General features: G+C 43.2%; 1 protein-coding gene across 2 annotated transcripts in view; it reads left to right on the top strand.

The window, feature by feature from the left end:
* The window catches only part of osbpl3b (oxysterol binding protein-like 3b), a 176,928-nt gene that overhangs the window by 34,354 nt on the left and 129,234 nt on the right, over positions 1-13,340 (top strand). For both annotated transcript variants that reach the window (XM_073024393.1, XM_073024392.1), the window contains exon 2: positions 10,499-10,720. In XM_073024393.1, the coding sequence (XP_072880494.1) occupies positions 10,625-10,720 (96 nt within the window). In that variant the 5' untranslated portion in view covers positions 10,499-10,624. The remainder of the gene's footprint in view (positions 1-10,498; positions 10,721-13,340) is intronic.

Here is a 13,340-nt window from a genome sequence, read left to right as displayed (position 1 = left end):
TAATATAGAATCTATATTCTATCCTTGTGGTGGTTTTCCATCTGCCAGCTGTATAGTCAGCATTTTGGAGCATCCCAGTTTACTTCTGTTTATACATTTGCAAACATTGCACATTATTTATTTCAGGCAGATGGGGCTTGTCAATCGCATGTTTCTTCCATCCCTGCCCCCGCTCTCTTACTCAGATTCCTCACCTTTTTTTTCTCTCCAGTCCTGTTGAAGGGTCTCAGCCCGAAACGTCGACTGTACTCTTTTCCACAGATGCTGCCTGGCCTGCCGAGTTCCTCCAGCATTTTGTGCGTGTCACTCGGATTTCCAGTACCTGCAGATTTTCGGTTTGTATTAGAGGGTGACACAGCAGCGTAGCAGTTAGAGAAAAGCTGTTACAGCGCCAGTGACACGGGTTCAGTTTTGCTGCCGCCTTTAAGATGTTCATTCATTCTTCCTGCGACCACTTGGGTTTCCTCCACGTACTCCAGTTTCTTGCCATATTCCAAAGATGGGTTAGTAGCTTAACTGGCGACATGGATGTAACTGAGCGTCAATGAACGTCATCAACGTGTTGGGTCCAGGATAGATCCTTTGAGGTGTTGACGCCTGGCAAATTGACGCTGCTGACCATCTCTACAGCTAAACCCCACCCCTCCCCATGTGTGTCCTCCCAACTTCCCCTTGCTGAAGTTCATAATCTGTTCTTTGCTCTTGCTGACATTGAGTATGTGGCTGTTACTGTGACTTCCTCATGGGTGTTGGATCTTTCAGTCAGTAAATTCTTCCTCTCAACCATGACGCCTCCCTGAAATAAATTTGTGTATTAACCACAGCACTCTACTCGAGAGTTTGGTCAAATTATGAAATTATGTTGAATAAACCCGGTAATGAGGGACAGCGCTGAATGAATATGCTAGATGGGTGATTTGACTGTGGATGGTGACGTTTCATCGAGCCTACTAATTCTTTCTGCATTGTGGATTTGGTATGTTGGATGTTTTTAAGTTCTGTGAAATGACTTGTGGAAATTACAAACAAGGTACAGTAAAATTCAGTGATCCTTTATCTGACCGGAAATCCAAATGATTCAGCTTCTGACTAATTAGCTGATAATTACCATGTTTCCTTCCCTATGGTTCTGTGCTCCTTTTAAACTTGTCCATTTCAAGATAAATTGTATTACAGTGCCTTGTAAAGACTATAAGACGTAGGAACAGAACTAGGCCATTCGGCCCATTCAGTCTGCTTGACCACTCCATCATGGCTGGTTTATTATCCCTCTAAACTCCATTCTCTTGCCTTCTGCCCGTAACCTTTGACACCTTTGACATCAGGTACCTATCAACCTCTGCTTTAAATATACACAATGACTTAGCATGCACAGCCGTGTGTGGCAATGAATTCCACAGATCCACCACCCTCTGGCTACAGAAATTCATACTCATCGCTCTTCTAAAAGGATGTCCTTTAATTCTGAGGCTGTGCTCTCTGCTTCTAGACTCCACCACGAAAGGAGACATCCTCTCCACATCCACTCTAACTGGGACTTTCAGTATGTCTTAGGTTTCAATTAGATTCCTCTCCAACGAGTACAGGCACAATGCTGTCAAACGCTCCTCGCATGCTATTCCTTTCATTCATGGGATCATTCTCGTGAATCTCCTCTGGACCTTCTCCAATGCCAGTACAGCAGTTCTTAGATTAGGGGCCCAATCTGAAATATGCTGTTTGAGTTTGAGTTTTGTATTATGCGTTTTGTTCCTTTTGTTATCATTTGTGCGATTGGGGGGGGGGAGGTGCGTTGGTGGTTAATGTTTTCTGTGAACGGACTGGGTCCATGGTGCTTCTTTGTTTCACGGCTGTCTGTGAGAAGCAGAATATTAGGACTGTATGCTGCACACATATTTTGATAATAAATTTATTTTGTATCTTTGAAAACTGTTTACAATATTCCAGTTTAAGTATCAAAGCATATTAAAAGTCTGTAGGAGAATTAATGCAAGTATTAACTGCCTGGAAAATCCAGTCCAGCATTACTCAACTTCAAGAGCACTGGATCTCTGGAATTGTACTGTGAATTTAAATTGTTCTGAAGAGTACAGTGGTTCAGGGACAGTCAGAACCTAACCATAATGTGTGTAGCATGGGAGCGGAGCAGTTAGCACAATGCAATTGAAGCAGGTTCTGTTCCTCCACTGCCTGTAAGGAGTTTGTATGTTCTCCCTGTGACCGCGTAGGTTTCCTCTGGGTGCTCAGGTGTCTTCCTACATTCAAAGGACGTATGGGTTAGTAGGTTAATTGGTCACGTGGGTGTAATTGGGTGGGCCAGAATGGTCTGTTACTGTGCGGCATCTCTAAATAAATTTTAAAAGATACTGTTAGTGAAGTATAAACCGTTAGTTTACTCTTAACCTGCGACCTAAATAACCAACCTCTTAATTTGAGACACGGGCCTGCTCTAGACAAACCAGCCAGGGGAATTGTCATCCCTGGATCTATCCTGTCAAGCCCAGTAAATATTCCGTTGTTGAATAGGATTAATTACTGAAAATTAATGTGAAAAGCTAGCAAGCAGTTAGAAGGAGATGTAGATGCATCTACTGCATACAAATCTGGCCTCCTGACTCAAGGAGCGATAAAGAAAAGTTTAAAAACCAAGTATTTATACCAAATACCAAAATACCAGAAGTTTCAACTTTCGATCTCTGACCATTTAAAAAAAATATTCTGACCTCCTGTTTTCCTTCTACCAGAATGGATGAACTCGTATTTTTTTCATATTTTCATCATGTGTTTGCCCTCTCACTCTGCCTCTATATATCCCCCCTCCCTGAAACCTCGCTGCATCTTCCTCACAGCACACATTACCACCTAGTTTAGTTGAGTACTTTATATTTTTATCTCTGCTTCTTGAGAGGTTAGCAATCTCGTTTTCTGTGGAATGTCTATATGTGATAAGACCTTGAAGAGTAGAGCATGTGTAGTTTTGTAACTCACTAATTCGCTGGAGATGGTCAATGCGCTAGGCAGCATCAGAGAGAGAAGTGGAATTGATGTTGTGGATCAGTATTCTTTCCTCAGAAGATTGGTTAGCATGTGGTTTGTGGCACTGTTAGTTACTGCACTTGTAATGCTTGTCCTTATAATGTTTTATGTATTAAGAATTTTCTAGCCAATAGATTTATCAATACTGTTATATGTGGAAGTGCTAATGCTTTTGATAAAGAAGCTCTTCATATATTAACAAGCTCTTACCTAAATCTCTCTCAGCTTTTATTAACTTAACACAGATTCCTCTTGCCCTTAAGCAAAAGCACGGAAATTTCTGGGAAGTTTATATTGTTTAGAGTTGGACAGCTGGAGGCACAATGATCCCTGTTTGCATGTGTATCCTGCATAGTTATGCAATCAGTGACAATAAATTATAGATTTGCATGTGAGGAAAACCCTGAGGTAACGAGGAGAAGTTCTGATACATTGGCCGTCGTGATTAGGTAAAATCTGAAACTAATCTAAAGCTGTGAATGATGAAACAGATGAATTACATTCAGATTCGGATTTATTTATCACTTGTTCATCGAAACATTCAGTGAAATGTGTTGTTAGTGTTGCCACTGCTTGTACAGGGGAGGGAGGAGTGGGGGCTTTGGGATTCAAACGTTTTTCTGTCATTCATTCTCTTGGGGTTGTTCTGCTTTTTCATCAATGTCTGGGAAGACGAGTATCTCAGGTTGTACACGTGTACATCCTCTGACAATAAACGGAACCATTGGAACAATTTGAACCTGGGGATGTGCTGGGGGCAGCCCGCAATTGTCGCACTGAAATAGCATTCCCACAATGTTCGTCAGAGCAACACAGAACCCAACAAGCAACAGAACAACAACAGCAAAACAAGTCCCTTTCCTCCCTCACACCCACCCAGGAGTGTAGTGGAATACTCAGCACTCGCCTGGATGAGTGCAGCTCCATCAACATCCAGTACAAGGCAGCCCCCTTGACTGGTCCCTTCCACAAGCATCCAGTCCCTCCACCATCAACGAACAGTTGCAGCAGTGTGTACTATCTGCAAGGTGCAGTGCAACAGCACACCAAAGTTCCTCAGGCAGTACCTTCCAGACCCACGACCACTACCACCTAGGAGAACTAGAACAGCAGATACCTGGGAACATCACCACTTGAAAATCCCCCTCCAAGTCACTCACCATCCTGACTTGGAAACATATCGCTGTTCCTTCCTTGTTGGTGGGTCAAAATCATGGAATTCCCTCCCTTAACAGCACCATGGGTGTACTTACACCTCAGGGACTGCAGCGGTTCAAGAAGGCAGCTCATCACCACCTTCTCAAGGGCAACAAATGCTGGCATAGCCGGCGATGCCCACGTCCCATAAATGAATAATTTTTTTAAAACATCCCACACACACAGACAATTCTTCAACTCCAGGACAGGCATCTAGCCTCTAGACTGCAGGCTGAAGATTAAAAGCATGAAGATAATGTCCTGTTAAATATAGATGATCACTGAGATCTAGAAAGTCCATTTGGCCACCTTGCAATATTACCACAGTGAACATAAATGTGCAATTTTTTTGTTTAATGAATTATGCAAAATTACTGTTTTATGATTTTTTTTTTCCAGTCAGTATTTATCCAAAAGTAACATCTCTTGATATTGATTGTGTACCTCTATCTATATCTTGATTTCTGGATCTTACTACTTTTGATATATTTTTGTGGCACTTTGTCTAAAATGTTATTTCTTCTATAACTTTGTTGATAGAAACTGCTAATATCAAATCTATATTCTATCCTTGCGGTAGTTTTCCATCTGCCAGCAGTACAGTCAGTATTTTGGAACATTTCCTTCTCCAATTTACATCTGTCATCAAGATTTATACAATTGCAAACATTGCACACTATTTGCTCTGGGCAGATGGGGCACATCAACCGTGGTTGGCAGCTCATCTGGAGGAGAACGCTGATCTCAAACCTCTGCTGCCCTGTGGTTGTACCCAGTCACGAGGAAGGCTTAGGATGTAAACCCGGAAGGAAAATCCAGAGACTGAGTCCCTAAGGCAGTCCTACTTTGAGTTCAACGCTGACCGGCAACTCCTGCGTAGCCTCTGGTGCCGAACTGTATCGGTCTCTGCTGTTACTTTGGATTCATCGGCTGCATGGAGAGAGGGAGACTGCTGTGTGGGTAGCAGCTTGCTCTCCATATCGTACTACCCTGGCTTCCGTATCACGTAAACAGCTGGGATGTAACATCCATGGTTGATGGTGACTCAGTTATTTCACAGCTTATTCTTGATTTTCTAACACCAACCACGATAAGGGCAATCTTAACTGCCTAATTGACCGCCACTTTCATTCAGTTATGCAAGTTCACCGATTTTCTAATTCACAGTCAGATTCCTTTATTTATCACACGCACGCTGAAGCATACAGCGAAATGTGTCTTTTGCATTAGCAACCAAAAAATCCCAGCGGTGTGATGAGGCCAACCCCACAAGTGTTGCCACATATTCCACCGCTAACATAGCACACCCACTATTGTGTCTTTTACAACTCCTCTTTCTATCTAGGTGCAGTTAACTTCACTGCAGATGCTATGATTAAGGCATTTTCCTGTAATTACCCATACATTTCTTGAATTTCTATTCTGTAATTCAGAATATATTGTAATAGTTTTCAAATTTAAAAATAAATGTATATTTCTGAACATTTAAATATGTTCTGAAGAAACTAATTCCGTTTAAAATAATGCTATTCAATATTTTATGCAGCTTGTTTCTGTCTACTGTTCACATGAGTTGCCTTATCTGATTTATTCGAGTTCAAGTTTATTGTACAGCTAAACGAAGCATCGTCCCTCTGGGGCCAAGGTGCAAAACACAGTACGTCTAGTCACACAGAGTACATATGGTTACGATCCAGCACAATACGATACAGTCACAAAATAAAATTAGCACAAGCCCTTGAGAGTCTTGGCCTGAAGTTTGACAGGTTGGCATAAAGTGTGAGGAGCATGTTTATGTAAGATAGTATATTGTTACTGACACTGTTGTAATAAAACGGTCATATAAATATGTGATTCAGCAGCAATAAAAGATGAAAAGTGACAAGTGTGGGTTGGGAGGAGGACGCCAGGATATTCAGACAGGGTGTACATGTGTGCATGTGTGATAGGTACATGGATAGGAGGGGTATGGAGGGCTATGGCCAGGGTGCAGGTCAATAGGACTAGGCAGTTTAAATGGATCTCCACGAATGGATAGGCTGAAGGGACTGTTTCTGAGCTGTAGTTTTTTATGACTCTAACTTGTGGGCATGCTGAAAGATACCCTGAATCTTTTTCGGTCGTCTGACTATCCTGAACGTAGCTGATGAGGTGGAGGTTATATTTCTCAAGCGTTCCCAGATGTGTAGTAAATCTTCAGACACTAGAATCAATGTTAATGTTTCATTGTCAGGAAATAACAGTTTTGGTGTGCGTATTGAAAACAATGAGGGGCATCTTGAATAATTCAGGTGCTTTGTGTTGAGCCATGTGTGCGCGCCCCTGTTGGGATGTACAGCAATGCCATTGCTAATTTCCAATGGATGTCTGCTCTGGGATTTGGGTGAGTGCACATATCCATGCACTCAGACAGACCACTGGAGGAAATCAATGGTTTGAAAGGCACCTGTAGTGAGGAAAGGAATTATAGAACACAGAATGGTGTAGGCCCTTTGGCCCACCATGTTGTGCTGGCCTCAATCCAACACTTCCCTTCTACATAGCCCTCCATTTTTCTTTCATCTATGAGTCTCTTAAATATCCCTCCCTGATTAATCTGCCTCAACCACCATCGGGACATTTCATGCATGCATCCACCACTTCCTGTGTAAAAACAAAACTTAACTCTGACATCCCCCCGCCCCCACCTACACTTTCCTCCAATCACCTTACATTTATGCCATCTAATGTTAGTCATTACTCCACCCGGGGAAAAAGCTTTTCACTCTATCTAAGCCTCTTATCATCTTGTACAGCTCTATGAAATCATCTGTCACCCTGATTCACTCCAATGTGTAAAGTCCTAGCTTGCTCAACCTTTCTTCATAGACATGCTAAAGAGGAAAGTTTCAGATTAGACTATCAGACCATAAGGCATACCAGCAGAATTAGGCCGTTCAGTCCATTGAGTTTGCTCTGCCATTCCATCATGGCTGATCCCGGATCCCACTCAACCCCATACACCTGCCTTCTCGCCATATCCTTTGATGCCCTGACCAATTAGGAAATTATCAACTTCTGCTTTAAGTACACCCACGGACTTGGCCTCCACCACAGTCTGTGGCAGAGCATTCCACAGATTCACTACTCTCTGGCTAAAAAGAGTTCCTCCTTCCCTCTGTTCCAAAAGGTTTCTGCAGTTTTGAGGCTGTGCCCTCTTGTTCTGGACACCCCCACCATAGGAAACATCCTCTCCACATCCACCCTATCTAGTCCTTTCAACATTCAGTAGGTTTCAATGAGTTCCTCCCACATCTTCTAAACTCCAGTGAGTACAGGCGCAGAGCTGCTGAAAGCTCCTCATATGTTAATGCCATCATTCCCAAAATCATCCTTGTGAATCCCCTCTGGACCCTCTCCGATGACAACAAATCCTTTCTGAGATATGGGGCCCAAAACTGTTAACAATACTCCAAGTGCAGCCTGACTAGTGTCTTATGAAGCCTCAGGATTATCTCCTTGCTTTTATATCATATACCCCTTGAAATAAATGCTGACTTGGCATTTGTCTTCTTTACCACAGACTCAACCCGGGAGTCTTTCATGAGTCCCTCTGCACCTCTGATGTTTAAACCTTCTCACCATTTAGATAATCATCTGCACTATTGTTCCTTTTAACAAAATGCATTATCATGCATTATCAACACTGTATTCCACCTGCCACTTTTTTGTCCATTCTTCCAATTTATTTAAATCCAGCTGCAATTGGATTGCTTCCTCAGCACTACCTACCCCTCCACCTGTCTTCGTATCATCCACAAACTTTGCTACAAAACCATCAAATCCATGATCCAAATCATTGACAAACAATGTGAAAAGTAGTGGCCCCTATGCTGACCCCTGAGGAACACCACTAGTCACCGGCAGCCAACCAGAAAAGGCCCCCTTTATTCCCACTCACTGCCTCCTCCCTGTCAGCCATTCCTCTATCCATTCCAGTATCTTTCCTGTAATGCCATAGGATTTTATCTTGTTAAGCAGCCGTGTGTGGCATCTTATCAAATGCCTTCTGGAAATCCAAGTAAATGACATCCACTGCCTCTCCATTGTCCACTCTGCTTGTTACTCCCTTAAAGAACTCTTAACAGATTTATCAGGCAAGATTTCTGTTTTCAGAAATCATGCTGACTTTGACTTATTTTATCATTAGTTTCCAAGTACCCTGAAACCTCATCTTTAAACCTCCAACACTTTCCCAACCATTGAAGTTGGGCTAACTGGCCTATGATTTCCTTCCTTTTGCCTTCCTCCCTTCTTAAAGAGTGGAGTGACATTTGCAATCAAGATAGAATTCATTTAGCTGCCATTCAGCCTACCAGATTCCACATCCAGAACATTATCTCAGATACCTCCCATGGCCCTGAAGGAATCTCACCACTAGCCACCTCTTTCCTACCCACCTCATAAGGATAACACTCTCTATGACTCCCTGGTCCCCTCGTCACTCCCAATCCATCCTCGACCCCTGACACTCTCCCACTGCAATCACAGGATGCACAACATGTGTTCTTAAGCTCCTGTCCTCACCAGCACCCATGGACCCAAGCAGTCTTTGCCCTTCATTTGGAAATATATTGCTATTCTGTCAACATCCTGAATAACACCCCCCCCCCCCCACCCTCCAAACAGCACTGCAGCTATTACCCATGTCACAAGATTCTAACAGTTCAAAGAGACAGTTCACCAGAACTTCCTCAGGGGAGTTAAGGATGGGCAATTTGTATAAATTGTGGTATTTCAAAGTACAATATGTGACCATATATGACCCTGAAGTTCATATTCTTGTGGGTGTACTCAATAAATCCATAATAGAAGCCGCGCCAATAGGGCAAACCACCAGTGTGCAAAAGACAGCACACTCGGCAAACGCAAAAAGAAATAATAATAATAAATAAATAAGCAATTAGTATCGAGAACATGAGAGGAAGAGTCCTTGAAAGTGAGTTCATAGGTTATGGGAGCGGTTCAGTGATGGGGCGAGTGAAGTTATTCCTGCTGGTTCAAGAGCCTGATGGTTGAGGGGTAGTAACTGTTACTGAATTTAGAAGTATTGGAGTTGCATAAGACATTAGTGAGGCCGAATTATCAACACATTATCCCCCGTAGCTTCCGCCATCTCCAAAGGGACTCTACCACTAAGCTTGTCTTTACCTCCCCCCTCCCCTGCTTTCCACTGGGATCACTTCCTCCGCGATTCCCTTGCCCACTCATCCCTCCCCACTCTTCTCTCTCCAGGCACCCATCGTTGTAAGTCGCCCAAGTGCGACACCTGCCCATACACTTCCTCCCTCGCCTCAATTCAGGGCCCCAAATGGTCCTTCCAGGTAAGGGAACACTTCACCTGCAAATCTGCTGGGGTCATCTGTTGTGTCTGGTGCTCCCGATTCGGCCTTCTCTACATTTGTGAGACCCGTCTTAAATTGGGGAGGGAACCACTTCATTGGGCACCTCAGCAACATCTGCCATAAAGGTAACTTCCTGGTGGCCCTACATTTTAATTCCAGTTCTCATTCCAGTGTGTCGACTCATGGCCGCCTCTTGTGCCAAGATGAGGCCACCTTCAGGTTGGAGGAGCAACACCTTGTATTCTGTCTGGATAGCCTCCAGCCTGATGGCATGAATATCAATTTCTCCTTCCAGTGAACAAAATTCCTTTGTTCCCTACTCTGACCTTTTACTTCTTCTCACCTGCCTATTACTTCCCCCCGAGTCCCCTCCTCCTTCCCTTTCTCCTATGGTCCACGCTCCTCTCTCATCAGATTCTTTCTTCTCCAGCCTTTGACCTTTCCCACCCATCTGGCTTCAACTATCATTTTCCAGCTAACTTCTTTCCCCTCCCCCCACCTTCTAATTCAGGCAACTCCCCACTTTCCTCTCAGTCCCGAAGAGTGGTCTGGGCACGAAACGTCGACTGTTTATTCATTTCCATAGAAGCTGCCTGACCTGCTGAGTTCCTCCAGCACTGGGGGGGGGGGGGGGGTGTGTGTGTGTGTGTGTGTGTGTGTGTGTGTGTGTGTGTGTGTGTGTGTGTGTGTGTGTGTGTGTGTGTGTGTGTGTGTGTGTGTGTGTGTGTGTGTGTGTGTGTGTGTGTGTGTGTGTGTGTGTGTGTGTGTGTGTGTGTGTGTGTGTGTGTTGCTTTGGGTTTCCAACATCTGCAGAATCTCTTGTGTTTGTAAGAGTTTTGAACTCTTCAAAATTTAAAATTTGTTTAACTCGTTGTTTCTAGGAGGAAATGGTGGTACGTAGCACAGACCCGGAACCTGGCTGAGCTAACCTGAGATTAGTGCTTGCTGTGGACGTCGACGAAGCAAAGCTACCTCGTGACTGAGTGGTTCTGCTGAGCATCTTCACCATGAAGAACAGTGAGGAGCAGGTGACTGTAGTGACCCAGAGGTTGTCAACCCCCACCCGGAGTTCCAACAACTTGTTCAGGCCAGATATTCGGCAGGTATCGTATATCCTCTTCCACTCCTACACGCCCCCCCACCACAACCACCACTACTTAATAATTTCCTGTCAGAATGACCTTGTGTACAGACACTGCTGTGCCTAGCATCACTTTATCGACATAAATGACTCGTGTGTGTGTGTGTGTGTGTGTGTATATAAAAAAAAACTATCTTATATATATTTATTTAGCCTTTTACAAATGTGTTCTTTTATCTTACTATGTGTTTTTTGTGCTGCATCGGATCCCGAGTAAGAATTATTTCATTCTCCTTTACACTTGTATACTAGAAATCACATGAAACATTCTTGAATCTTGAATCTGGTTGATGACCTTAATTTGCACATTGCAGCGGCTATAATTTGCCTTGTTAACCTGCAACATGCAGACGCAATTATCCTTGAAGTTAAATACAGATGTATTGTTTTAGGCCTTAATTAACTGTAGTATTGCCTATTTAAAAACAATTGCTTTCAAGTTTTAGATTTTCCTATTTATAGAACTCATTAACAAAATCCTAACTGTGCAATGTGTGTTGATGACTCTCTCTCTCCAGTACAAGGTTATTTTAAAGAAGCATCTGGCTAATTTTGAGCAAAAGAGCAAAATCAAGTTGCCGAAACATTTTTCTGTACAGAATGTGCAAGTCTATTTTTGGAACCTTTCAAAGTGTCTTTTCAAACCCGCCTGCCTTTGAGCTCGCTAACCTTTTGCTCTGCACCAAAATCTTTCAGTGCTGCTGTGGGCTGAAGATTCTCTTCCTAATTACCGGCCGTCTCACTCTTCACACACTTTCAGGGAAGTGCTCAATATAATGAGGTATGGGAAAGCATTTCAGTGACTCATCTTGATCCATTTTACAAGGTTTTTTTGTGTGGTCACTCTAGCCTGAATCGCTGTTGAGCACAAGTATTGTACTTGTGGTCTGTCTTCACAGCTGGAGAACTAGCTGCCGTTACAGGAGGTGTAGAAAGGGACATGGTGTAATTACCTGAGTGATAAATTGGTAATGACAGAAAGTAATAATCAGTGGATTAAGGCTGATTTAATAAATCTGGAAGTTTATAGAGGAAACTTAACCTTGGGCTTGAAAAATCTGGTATATTTAAGATTTTTATATAGTCCTGAAACCATTCCAGTCAACTCTTTTATAGTTCCGGGTACTTATTTGGTACAGTAGTTTGTTTAAAATAAAATTAGTTACTGAAAGATTTAAAGACTAGTGTTGATGTGTAGCCAGATCTTTTATTATGCGACTGCTCTGCAATGCCTACTGATGCCTACATGGGGCGCTATAGTAGTTAGCGCAACACCATCACAGCTCGGAGCTTCAGAGTTCAGAGTTCAATTCCGGAGCTGTCTGTAAGAGGCTTGTACGTCCTTCCTGTTAGCGCGTGGGTAAATTCAGCCAGCTCCATTACAGGCACTAGCTTCCCCACTATCAAGGACATCTTCAATAGGGTAATGCCTCAAAAAAAAAAGGCAGCATCTATCTTTAAGGAACCCCACCACTAAGGACATGCCCTCTTCTCATTGCCAGCATCAGGGAGGAGGTACAGGAGCCTGAAGACACACACTCAATGATTTAGGAACAGCTTCTTCCCGTCTGCCTTCAGATTTATGAATGGACAATGAACCCATGAACATCATCCCACTATTTTTGCTCTCTTTTTGCACGACTCATTTACTTTATACAGCGACGCCTTACTGGCAGTAAACAAAACTACTAACCGTTAATCGCACCTTTTCCAGAAAAAGATCACTGCAATCGATAGCCTGTAGCTCCCCTTTTGGAGTTGAGCTTTCAAGCTGCCAGTACAATCTGGCATTTTTGCAGCATGAACTGAAGTCTCAGAGGTGCAGGACGGTTGTAGCATGGTGTGTACAGACTGGGGCCCAGGCCTGACTGTGAGGAATGAGCCAACATTTGCCCATGGCTGGAGCAGACTTTGTACCGATGCACGGCTGCAGGTCCAAGCCGAGGCAGGGCACAGTCGAGGTGGTGGGCCTGTGAGAGAGGAACGAGCGGGTGCTTGACTGATTTGTGCTGGGTCAGACTGGGAAGGCCAGGTACGGGACAAATCAAGGCTGCGCGGCCCGGGCCCAAGAGTGTATTGAAGCCTGGGTCCAAGAATGAAGAACAACCCATTGTTTGGCCGATTTTAAACACCGGTCCAAATCTGTTATTTTTTTTTTCCACACTGTGTATTTAACAGCCTTTTTTTAAAATGGGTTCTATTGTTTCTTTGTTTTGTGGCTGCCTGCAAGGCGATGAATCTCAAGGTTGTATATGGTATACATACTTAGAAATAAATGTACTTTGAACCTTGATTCTGACTGAATCTGCTAAGCATCCACTCTCTTGGCTTTAAGCCAGCCATAGTTGGCTTACAAGCAACAACCCTATAATGCTTATATTCACAAAAAGAAGAGAGTTTATTTTTATTTGACTTTGCTTCTTAAAATTGAATGTATTAAAGCCTGGTGAGATTGCAAGCTCTGATTCAGCTTCCTGAAGTTTGAATGCCAGTCATGACTCAGTCATAGATGTATCAATGAATTATGCCAAATAATTATGGAGTTCAGAATTTACACTTAATTTAGTACGGGATTGGTTTTG

This window comes from Hemitrygon akajei, chromosome 20, assembly GCF_048418815.1.
Source record: "Hemitrygon akajei chromosome 20, sHemAka1.3, whole genome shotgun sequence".
Taxonomy (NCBI): domain Eukaryota; kingdom Metazoa; phylum Chordata; class Chondrichthyes; order Myliobatiformes; family Dasyatidae; genus Hemitrygon; species Hemitrygon akajei.
This window is presented reverse-complemented; position numbering and strand designations above follow the sequence as displayed.